Source organism: Geotrypetes seraphini, chromosome 3, assembly GCF_902459505.1.
Source record: "Geotrypetes seraphini chromosome 3, aGeoSer1.1, whole genome shotgun sequence".
In the NCBI taxonomy this organism is placed as follows: domain Eukaryota; kingdom Metazoa; phylum Chordata; class Amphibia; order Gymnophiona; family Dermophiidae; genus Geotrypetes; species Geotrypetes seraphini.
The window spans coordinates 65,227,970-65,240,071 of record NC_047086.1 but is presented as its reverse complement, the minus strand read 5'-3'; the positions used below and the strand labels follow the sequence as shown (position 1 = coordinate 65,240,071).

Here is a 12,102-nt window from a genome sequence, read left to right as displayed (position 1 = left end):
TTTCTTACTGGAAAATTAATTTAAAAAAATATTATTAAAAAAAAAAGTAAAGATGGTACAGCGCCATTTATAGAATCTGGCCCTTAGAGTCTCTCATTCCAATACAGTATGAATGGGAGAATGACTGGAGTGGGGAAGGTATTAGGGCTTGTTCATAGGAGCCAACTTTTCAAAATTAAATTACACTTTCCTAGATGCAGTCAATGAGTTTTCTCAATATTGGGGGTGATCAAGCACCCATGGCACCCACAGAGCTGGAAGCTATGGGTTTGCTGAGTGAAAATGAGGGCTGTGAAGCTTGGTTGTTTGTGGCATATGAGGAGGGTGTGTGTGTTGCATAAGTTACTGGCACAAGACTAGTACAACGGAACCTGTTGGTCTAAGGGGTCCTTTTATCAAGCCGCGGTAGGGGTTTAACGTGCGTAATACCGCGCGTTAAACCGCCTGCCGCGCTAGCCGCTAACGTCTGCATTTTTAGCCAGCCGCGGGGGGGGGGGGGGGGGTAGCACGTGATGAAATGTCATAAGAACATAAGAACATAAGAAATGCCTCTGCTGGGTCAGACCCGAGGACCATAATGCCCAGCAGTCCGCTCACGCGGTGGCCCAACATGTACAGGACCTGTATAGTAATCTTCTATCTATACCCCTCTATCCCCATTTCCAGTAGGAATTTATACAATCCTTTCTTGAACCCCAGTAACATACTCTGCCCTATTACGTCCTCTGGAAGCGCATTCCAGGTGTCCACCACACGTTGGGTAAAGAAGAACTTCCTAGCATTTGTTTTGAATCTGTCTCCTATCAGTTTTCCGAATGCCCTCTTGTTCTTTTGTTATTAGAAAGTTTGAAGAATCTGTCCCTCTTTACTCTCTCTATGCCCTTCATGATCTTATAAGTCTCTATCATATCTCCTCTAAGTCTCCTCTTCTCAAGGGAAAAGAGACCCAGCTTCTCCAATCTCTCAGAATATGACAGGTTTTCCATACCTTTTATCAGACGTGTCGCTTTCCTCTGAACCCTCTTGACTAACGCCATATCCTTCTTAAGGTACGGCGACCAATATTGGACGCAGTACTCCAAATGTGGGCGCACCATCGCCCGATACAACGGCAGGATAACTTCTTTCGTTCTGGCTGTAATACCCTTTTTGATTATACCAAGCATTCTATTCGCTCTCTTAGCGGTCACTGCACACTGTGCCGACGGCTTCATTGTCATGTCCACCATTACCCCCAAGTCCCTTTCCTGGGTACTCTTATTCAATAACATCCCTCCCATTGTATAGTTGTACCTCGAGTTTCTGCTCCCCACATGTAATACTTTACATTTCTCAATGTTGAACTTCATCTGCCATTTCGCCACCCATTCTTCTAGTTTATTCAAGTCTCTTTGCAATTCTTCGCAGTCCTCTGTAGTCCGAGCTCCATTAAATAGTTTGGTGTCGTCCGCAAATTTTATTATCTCGCACTTCGTCCCTGTTTCTAGATCATTTATGAAGATATTAAATAGCAGCGGCCCGAGCACCGAGCCCTGCGGGACACCACTCGTGACCCTCCTCCAGTCGGAGTAGTGACCCTTCACTCCTACCCTTTGTTTTCTACCCTCCAACCAGTTTCTGATCCATCTATGTACGTCTCCTTCCACCCCATGTCTGACGCACTAACCCCACTAGCGCGGCTTGATAAAAGGACCCCTAAATCTTTTTTGCTGGGGTGTTTGTAGGAGAAGAAGGGAGAGATAGAGAGGGAAAGGTTACACTATTTACATTCTAATCTAATCCAATTCTTAGTCTTATATACCGAATCATCTCCTAAAAATAGGAGCGCAATTCGGCTTACAATTTGATCACAAAGAAAAATCCATTAACATTTATTGGAGCTATAACCTAAAAAGCGATGAAACATAGTGGTTTTTGTGGTTTTGCGAAAGATCTGAAGAGATAAACACGATCTAATTTGAGGAAGTAGTCCATTCCATATCGCAGTTAGTAAGTATGGAAAGGAGTGTGAAATTTTACTAATGGACTTGATTCCTCTCAATGATGGAAAAGATCTCATGGTGTTTAGAGATAAAGACATCAAAAGAGCAAATAGTTCATGTAAAATTTTAAAGACTATACAGGCACATTTAAATTGAACGTTCAATTGAAACGGAAGCCAATGTAATTTCCTCAACAGAGGTGACGTGATCAAATTTTTTTCTTTCCAAAAATCAGTCTACCTGCAGCACATTGAATCAATTGCAGCCGTTTCTCGTTTCCTTGGCTTAATCCCACATAAATGGAATTACAGTAATCCAGCTATGCCTAGATAATGGTTTGAACCAATACTGCAAAATGATCTTGATGGAAAAGATGACAAACTTTTCACAGCGGGCAAAGACTAAAGGAACATTTTTTGGTAAGATTATTTACCTGGCATTGAAAAGAGAGAGAAGAATCCAAAACAACACTCAATACTCTAGAAGATGATTCTATATGCAAAATATCACCAGAATTAAGTTTCAAGTTTATTAAAAATGTGTTGTACACGCAATGTCAAGTACTTCAATGCGTATGACAGTTCAAAATTAGGAGACAAAAAATAAAACAATTTTATACAAATAAACGTACAGTGTATACGTACAAATAATTACAAAAGGAAAGGAGGGTGAACTACAGTCTTTAAAGAAAATAGAGTTACATTTAGGGAAAAAAACATTTGGAGGGTAATAAAAATAATCTTAATAGCATGGCTAAGCCTAGAGGAGAAGGTAAAGGAGATTGCGACTTAAGAATAACTGAAAATGGCAAATTACCAATTTTTGGGCCATACCTTAATAATTTTGTCTTTGTTGCGTTAAGCCCGAAGTGACCACAATTGCAATTAGATATACAAGAGTTTATATTAGAACAATTTTCTAGCACATATGCAATGATTGGGTGGTGGGTCTTGCTAAAGAGGCTTCGGTCCTTGGTAATTCTATACATCTCTGAGCACATGTTGTAAGTTCACTTACAATTATTATTTGACAGTATGAAATTTTAAATAGGGACCATTATTATACATTGATGCATCAAATCTTTTTGATCTCTACATTTAAACCTAGAATCCTCCGTGATGCCGCACTGTATTGGCGGGAGAGAGTGGGCATCTCTCCCATTGCTGAGGGGGTCTATAATGCACGCGCTTAAGAAGAGTGCTTTTACTACACCCACTAAAAATAACCTGTAATTTTTATTTTTGTCATTAGCCACAGTCAAAACTACTAACTTTTAACAGTGCTGGCACTGTACCAGCGCCCCCGGACCAGTTGCTGATTTTTGTTGCTAAAAGCCGACGCCACTCTTGGAGAATGGCTCGGCGATGTTTAAGAATCCACCGGAATGCTCGTTTGAATACTGAAGAGCCCATTTACATGGCAGTGTCGGAAACTGCTAGTAAGCTCGCAAAAGACCACCATAAGCAATTCTGATAATACGCCGCTATAATGTATGCAGGCTAAACCGGATGGAACCGGTGAAATGCAGATTGTGTTCTGAGAATCTAGGCCTAAGAGATCTGTGTGTGCATCTCAGCAAGTGCATGCAAATCCAAACTGCTGCCAATTAACACCAATAATTGATTGGTAATGCCCAAACAGTACCAATGTTGGCGGCTAGAGACTGTCAATTTCTTCGCAGCTGAGGCAGAACTGGAGCCGTTCAGACAGTGGATCTCATTGGGCATTCCTGCTGGCACAGGTTAGATGAATAATATGGCGGGGGAGGGGAATACTTTGTCCACCCCCAAAAAAAATCAGCTCCTGGACACACCCCCTACTCAGTTCTGCTGGACAGTAACTCCCCCCAATAAATATAAATTTGTATTGCTGCACCAGATATAACATATGTTCCAAGCCACAGCACAGTGGTACGATAGCAGGCTCCAAGTCAGGCCTGCGACATCTTAAAGGTGCTAGGGTTACCAGATTTTTCATCTGGAAAATCCAGACCCCTAGACCAGCCCCCAGGCCCACCCAGTCCCACCCATCCCCGCCCCGTCATGCCCCGGTTCCGGCCCATCATGCCCCCGATCCCGTCCCAAGCCCCCCCTCCCCCCCCGCTGACTGCTCTCGTCGGGGAGGACATCCGCGCATGCGCGGATGCCCTCCTGCCCGAAGGAAAGCTTTTCAAAACCCGGACAAAGTGCCGGGTTTCGAAAAGCCGACCAGACCTCCGGACATGTCCTCAAAGGAGGACATGTCCGGGGAAATCCGGAGGTCTGGTAACAAAGGGCACATAAACTCCACCTTCCTCCCCTCCAAACAACGATGCCTGTCGACCTCTAGTGGTAGTCTTGTGTAATAGAACAACTTGTTCTCCAGAGACCCAGCACTCCCTTTCCTTTTCAATCAAACATCATTTCTAAGTGCAAAGCCTATGCTAAAAAATTCAAGGACAATCACGGTACCGACCTTCATAAGGTGCTGATTTATCCATTTTGTAAATGTCTTCTTCTGTACTCTGTCCCGCTCATCTGAAATGAAAAATGAAAAAGAACAGTCAAGTGAAGAATAGACATCATTTAAACTAATCTTAACAATGTCAATAATAAGTTCTGTGAAAACCACAAAGTTACACTGAATCCTAACTTGCAGAACAAAAATGCTGCTGCTGCAACTTCTAGTGTGGCACAGAAAGATTACAGTAGAGTCGAAGGCTGAGTGACTGTTAATCTTAAGAGGCTTTTCACATTACTTCCTTTTGAAACAACAAAACCTTTCAAGTTATCTTTAATGCTGACAATATCCCACGCCCAGATGTTCTGCCCCTCCACATCAAGGTTCGTGAACAAGGCCATTTGTATTACCAGCACATGCTCAAAACATTCCAGAATTGTAATCAGAAATGCATCACAATTAAGAATGCTGAATATGCGACGATTACAACTAATGCAAAACACTGCGGTCAGACTAATCTTCGGTCTAAAGAAGTTCGATCACGTGACGCCATACTTCAAACAGTTACACTGGCTGCCGATGGAAGCTCGTGTAAAGTTTAAGTTCGCCTGCCTCTGTTTTAAAGTTTTCTACGGTCTAACCCCTAAATACATCACTGACCTATTCTCCTTCTCAGCCAACAAACACAAGAGAAGCTCCCACTCGCACTTCGTTTCTCCCCCGGTTAGAGGATGCAAACTAAAAAAACACCATGAGCATCTTCTCTCACATCAGGCTGCTCTATGGGGTAAAGACCTAGAACAACTCCTATTGCCCACCACTTATGAGGTATTCAGGAAACGCCTCAAAACTCACCTATTCCTGAAATACCTAGACAGCTGACCCACTTCCCTCCTTCTCCTCTCTTGCCCTTTCTCCCCATTGTTCCCACATCCCTTAAGTTAACTCAACTTGTACGTCAACTCAACTTGTACTCCACTAATCTTCTGTAAACCACATAGAACTTAACGGTATTGCGGTATATAAACTGTTATTATTATTATTATTAAATTCCAGCCGGATAACTCAAGTATAAAACATCCCCAATATGAAATTTGGGGCTTCTAGTTATAACCAAAAAGGGGAGGCTGATGCTGGGGGTGGGAGAGGGGAGGTTGGAGCTAGGGAAAGGGGGAAGGGGGAAAGGCTAAGGGTGAAGTTGGGAGAAGGGGCTGATGCTGGGAAGAGAAGCTAAAACAGGGAAATGATGTTTTAGGCAATTGAAGGCATCTACAACACTACACTTTTTCATTTTTCTTAATTTATCTACTTTTTTCAATGTAAATATGCAGATAAATCCTTAATTTTCTGATCTTAGGCATTAAAATTCTAAATGATAAAACACCAAGGATTAGAAGTTCTAATCATAATTCTGTCACACTAGCACTTTTCTAAATGTTCTCCTCAAGTCATTAATTAGATATTCTTTGCTATTAACTAGTCGGGAGAGCAAACTTAAAGCATAGTGATATATGACTGGGTCCTGAAATGCCAAAGCAAGTCAGTTAGAGGCAGAGGAAGAGTCTTGAATTTATATAGCAAGACTTTATGTACTGTTGGAGTACTATGTTCAGTTTTGGAGGCCATATCTGGCTAAGGATGTATAACAACTTGAAGCAGTCCAGAAAAAAAAGCTACAAAAATGGTATGGGGCTTCCGCCAAGACATACAAGAAGAAACTGGAAGACCTGAATATATATACTCTAGAGGAGAGGAAGGACAGGGAAGATGATACAGACGTTTTTTCCAGAGAAAGGAAAATGGCAAAACTAGAGGGCATGAATTGAGGTTGGGTGGTGGCAGACTTAGGAGCTTTGTTAGGAAATTCTTTTTAACAGAGAGGGTGGTAAATTCCTGCAATGCCTTCTCGAGGGAGGTGGTGGAGATGAAAATGGTGATGGAATTCAAAAAAAGTATAGGATGACCATAGAGGATCTCTAATAAGAAAATTATTGGTATAATATAGAGAATTGCTCATGATTGTGGAAGGCAAAGAAGTTGACTAGTTGGTGCTCAATCTCATTTATTAAATAATATTGTGTTGACTCGGCATGATCGTGTTTCGGCCTTAAAAGGCCTGCCTCAGGAGTCTGATTAAATTAACTGAGGAGAGAAACAGTTGAGGGTGCAGAATCATATAATACGTCTGCAGTTCATTGGGGCCATTCACGACAGCACTGTTATGAGGGTGTTCTTCCTCCAGACTGTCACAACACTCTTCTTCACCTGTGTCAGCAGCTTCTTTGCATCAAAACAATCTCGGCAAGACACATGATGGTTCTCCACAATCCATGTTACCCCCCTTGCCAGATTGCATCTTCACACTCCTCAGTGGATCCTCTCGTCTCACTGATCTCAAGCGACAGATCATCTCTCAAAACATATTTCTGTAACCTTATCTCTTCAACAGTCGCTACACTGGTGAATGGCCTCCTCCAATCTGTCCAGAGATCTCTTTTTCCACTTGTCTCCTCATCACAAGGTGATAACTACGGACGCATTCCCTTATACCTGGAGGGTGCACCTGGATGGCCTTCAAACCCAGGGTCATTAGTCCTCCAGGGAGCGCAAATTTCATATTAATTTACTCGAGATCAGAGTGATGTATTATGCACTCAAAGCTTTCCAACATCTCTTGAGCCCTCAAGTCCTCCTCCTTCGCACGGACAATCAAGTAGCAATGTACTACATAAACAAACATGGAGGCACGGGATCTCTTCCGTTATGTCACGAGGCCCAGAAAATCTGGCTTTGTGCGACTGCCCGCAACATTTTCTTGAAGGCAGTCTACATTCAGGGTGACCAGTATTCCTTAGCAGATAACCTCAGCAGAATTCTTCAGCCTCATGAATGGACACTCAGCTCTGCAGCTCTCCATCCCATTTTAGCGCAATGGGGCACTCTGCAAGTGGACTTATTTGCGGCTCTTCACAATCACAAGTTGCCCCAGTTCTGCTACAGAATATACTCTCCTCACCGTCTGGAAGCAGATGTTTCTCTATGCATTTCCTCCCACTCCTCTCATGTTGAAGACTTTTTTCAAACTCCAACAGGAGTCAGCTACCATGATTCTAATTGCTCCTCAGTGGCCCAGGCACATTGGTTCTCCCTTCTACTTCAACTCTGCACCAGGGAGCCAATACCTCTACCAATTTTTCCTACTCTGCTTACTCAGAATCACAGATCTCTTCTACATCCCAACCTGCAATCATTACACCTGACAGCTTGGTTTCTCTCAGGCTGAATCCATCTGAATTACATCTCTCTCAGCCTGTCCGCAATAGTGTTGACACCTCCAGTAAACCAGCCATTCAACAATGTTATCAACAAACGTGGACTCATTTTTCTTCCTGATGTCTTCTTCATCATCACGATCCAACTTCCTTGTCCGTTGAACTGGTGTTGGATTATCTGTTTCATCTGTCTGACCCTGGACTCAAATCTACATCTATTAGAGTCCATCTCAGTGCTATTACAGCTTTTCACCTTCCAGTTGTGGGTAAACCTCTCACTGCTCATCCTTTGGTCTCCAGATTCATGAAGGGACTTTACATGGTGAAACCACCTTTCAAACCTCTTCCAGTAGTCTGGGACCTTAATGTGATTCTTTCCAGGTTAATGAAGCCTCAATTTGAACCAATGGCCATAGTGCATCTCATGTTTCTCACCTGGAAAGTTGTTTTTCTCATATCTCTCACTTCAGCCAGGAGAGTCAGTGATCCACCATTCACAGTTTTTCACCATGACAAAGTGGTTCTATGCACACATCCCAAGTTTCTGCTACTGAGTTTCATCTCAATCAGTCGATTGTTCTTCCAGTTTTTTTCCTAAGCCTCATTCTCATTCAGGAGAAACGACTCTGCATGCGTTTTAACAACTTTGAACAGTTTAGTGTCATCTGCAAATTTAATCACCTCACTCGTCGTTCCAATTTCCAGATCATTTATAAATAAGTTAAATAGCACCGTTCCCAGTACAGACACCTGCGGCACTCCACGGTTTACTCTCCTCCTTTGGATCACCTTCCAGAACATACGCAGGTAAGGCTAGTCTCAGTTAGGGCACTGCTCTTTGACCTAAGGGCTGCTGGTGAGCGGACTGCTGGGCGCGATGGACCACTGGTCTGACCCAGCAATGGCAGTTCTTATGTTCTTATGGCTCTTTACACTCTGGACTGTAAGTGTGCTTTGGCCTATTACAATGACACGACAAAGCCACATCGAACATCTCCCCAACTCTTCGTCTCTTTTGATCCTAATAAGTTGGGGTATCCTATTTCCAAGAGAACAATTTCCAACTGGTTGGCTGCCTGTATATCATTCTGTTATGCTCAGACTGGACTGCAACTGGAGAGTCATGTCACAGCCCACAAGGTCCAAACTATGGCAGCTACTATAGCTTTCCTAAGATCAACTCCTATTGAGGAAATCTGTAAAGTTGCCACTTGGTCCTCGATTCATACCTTCACCTCACTTTGTTGTCTGGAATCTTTTTCCAGACGGGATGGGCACTTAGGCTAGTCAGTATTACAACATTTATTTTCTAAAAGGCCAACACTCCCACCATCCCATTCTGGTTAGCTTGGAGGTCACCCATGTGTGAGAATATGCTGCCTGCCTGTCCTGGGATAAAGCACAGTTACTTACCGTAACAGGTGTTATCCAGGGACAGCAGGGAGATATTCTTACGTCCCACCCACCTCTCCTGATTGGCTTCTTAGCTGGCTTATCTGAACTGAGAGACCACGCACCTACATCAGGCAGGAAGGCGCCCACGCATGCGCGGTGCGGGCTATCGCGAACTTTCTAAGAAATTAAAGTGTCCATACCAGGGTGTACTTTTCTTCTAGCCTGATGTCAAAAGAGAGATGGTTAAAGTGATTGTAATAATTCAAGGATTCACTTCCCAGCTTTATAACCCGCACACAGTCCAAGGTTAAGCTGCGGTCCTCTTGCATAAAATAGGGAATGACACAGGGACAAATTTGTCCCTGTCCCCACAGGAACTCAATTTCCCCGTCCCCGTGAGTTTTGTCGCTGTCCTGCCCCATACCTGTAAGCTCTGCTTAACCACACAAGTCTCGGACACTTTTGATTTAAAGTGTTTAAGGCTTGTGCAGATGAAGACAGAGCTTGCAGGAATGGGGCAGGGACAGGAAAATAACTTGCAGGGATGGGAAGAAAAACGAGTTCCCACGGGGACGGGGAAAATATTTGTCCCCATGTCATTCTCTAGTATAAAAAACACTAATGCTGGTACTGGGCAATCCTGCATAATCTGTGTTCTATATATAATGATTTGGTTTAGAATGAGCTGGGCATCCCTCCCGCTGCTGGGGTGGGGGAGGTTGATTAACAGTGGCAACGGGAGGGAGTGGGTATTCGTCCCACTGCCAGGGGGTGTAAGGGGGGTTGTTTTATTGCGGCAGTGATGGGAGTGAGTGGGCATTCCTTTCGCTGCCATGAGGGGTGTTAGGAGGGTTGTTTGACAGCGGAGGGAGGGAGTGGGCATCCCTCCTGCCAATCTTTGATTTGGGATCTCTTTTTTTATTTGTGGGGGATGAGGGGGATTCTGAACTGTTAAACCTTATTTTTATGTCAGTGCCTGAGCCAATCAGCACTCAAGCACTGATAGGAAATAAGACTATGACAGCTCAGGCCCTGCCAGAAAAATGTATTATAAGGTTAGGGAATCACCCGGCAATGATAGACAATCGCCTGGAGTATTCATTTTAATATTAATGGCCTCAATGTACTACATTTGCATGGCTAGAAAAGACCGCGATGAGCCGTTTTGATAATCGGCCGCTAAAATACATGCACGCTAAACCGACTGGAACAGGTTTCGCAAACATCGTTAGGGGCATGGTAAGTTTTGAGAATCTTCCCTGAGTGGCTCAAGTCATGTTGTTACTCTGCTGTGTAGTTTCCTAAGTCACAGAAGAACCATGATTGGAAAACTGCTTAATACTTTTTTCCAGTCTTAAGTCAGGTGTGAGACAATGAATATACTTAAGAACTGAACACTAGCCTCTTTCATTATCATAAAGTCTCCAAAGTGTTTGCCACAGTAGAGGCTGCAGATCTCAATTGCAATGTGAGTCAACATTTGAGTTTAATAGCCAAGCTGGGTTGCAAAGTGTTTTCCATGGCACCCTCTCAGACTTTAAATAGCAACAGATCACTTCTACAAACCAGTAACTGCATATAGGTTGCACACTGAATGATTCAGCAAGTGCAGTAATTAAAATCACTTTTTCCACTTTCAAACTGTAATCTTCTAATTTCAATAGACCTCAAGTAATGTCTGTTACAAAGCTTTTGTTGTGAACACAACTTCCATGGTAACTCCTCAAAAAAAGTTAAGAAAAAAACTTACTAACTCTGAAAAAAAAGATTAAATAAAACAGCTTACTAACTCTGAGTGGAAATTAGCTCAGCTGGTTAATGACCAATCAACATTTTAAAGACAATACAAACGCGAAAATGCTGGTTAAAAATAAGAAAGAATTACATAGAGATCAGTTTGAGTGTGTTAGTTTCTCCCCCCTCATTTTTGGCTACATCTAAATGCTTTCTAGGAAACCATTCTTTCTGTTTCTGAATCTTTGGTTGCTACAGGCTGAATAATTGAGAGACAATAGGCGGCAATTTTAAAAGCAACTTGAGTATATGAAGCAATGTTTTACATGTGCAAATAGCTGCTGCTCAAACTGTTCAGGAATGCGTGTGCTTAGAAGTAGGGCTCAAACATAAAGCACCTCATTTCATGCATAGCTGGTTTTAAGAAAGGTTTGGACAAGTTCCTGGAGGAAAAGTCCATAGTCTGTTATTGAGAAAGACATGGGGGAAGCCACTGCTTGCCCTGGATTGGTAGCATGGAATATTGCTACACCTTGGGTTTTGGCCAGGTACTAGTGACCTGGATTCGCTTCCGTGAGAACGGGCTACTGGGTTTGACGGACCATTGGTCTGACCCAATAAGGCTATTCTTATGTTCAGTACAGCCACAGGTATTCCTAGGGCCAGCTCTAAGTGGATCTTCAACAGTGTCTTAGGGAGGGACAACAGGAGGAGCCACACTAGGCCCCAAGATGCTAGAGGCCCCACATCCCCAGCACTTCTGTCCCCCACTCGGCAGGGCCAATGTTAAGGGGGGAGGCAAAGAGGGTAGCTGCCCAGGGCCCCATAGCTCCAGGGGGCCCCCACAGGCTAGGATATCTTTCTCTTCTCCCCACCCCGGTCCAAAGCCCCCCTCAATTTTGAAAATGCATTTGCCATGCAGCAGTGATTCTCTGCCCTGCCTGCGGCCTCCTCCTGTTTCTGCAGACCGAAGCAGAGGGACACCACCAAAGAGGCCATGGGCAGGTCAGAAAAGTACTGCCATGCGACAAATACATTTTAAAAGATGAGCGGGACTTCGGACCAGGGTTGGGAGAAGAGAAAGACACCCTGGCCTATGGGAACCCCTTATTTTAAAAGGAAGGAAGAAATACTGGATGGGAGGGCATTTGATGGACTCAGGGATAGTAGGAAGGGAAGGAGAGATACTGGATAAAAGAGCAGTAGGGAAGAGAAAGGGAGAGGTGGATGGTGGGAAGGGAGAGAGAGACAATGGACAGAAGGACAGTTGGTGGACTCAG

At 43.6% G+C, this 12,102-nt stretch overlaps 1 protein-coding gene across 8 annotated transcripts in view; it reads right to left on the bottom strand.

Annotated features, from left to right (window-relative positions):
• DST (dystonin) overlaps positions 1-12,102 on the bottom strand; it is an 883,569-nt gene that overhangs the window by 664,325 nt on the left and 207,142 nt on the right. For all 8 annotated transcript variants that reach the window (XM_033936420.1, XM_033936427.1, XM_033936422.1 and 5 more), the window contains one exon: positions 4,437-4,498. In XM_033936420.1, the coding sequence (XP_033792311.1) occupies positions 4,437-4,498 (62 nt within the window). The remainder of the gene's footprint in view (positions 1-4,436; positions 4,499-12,102) is intronic.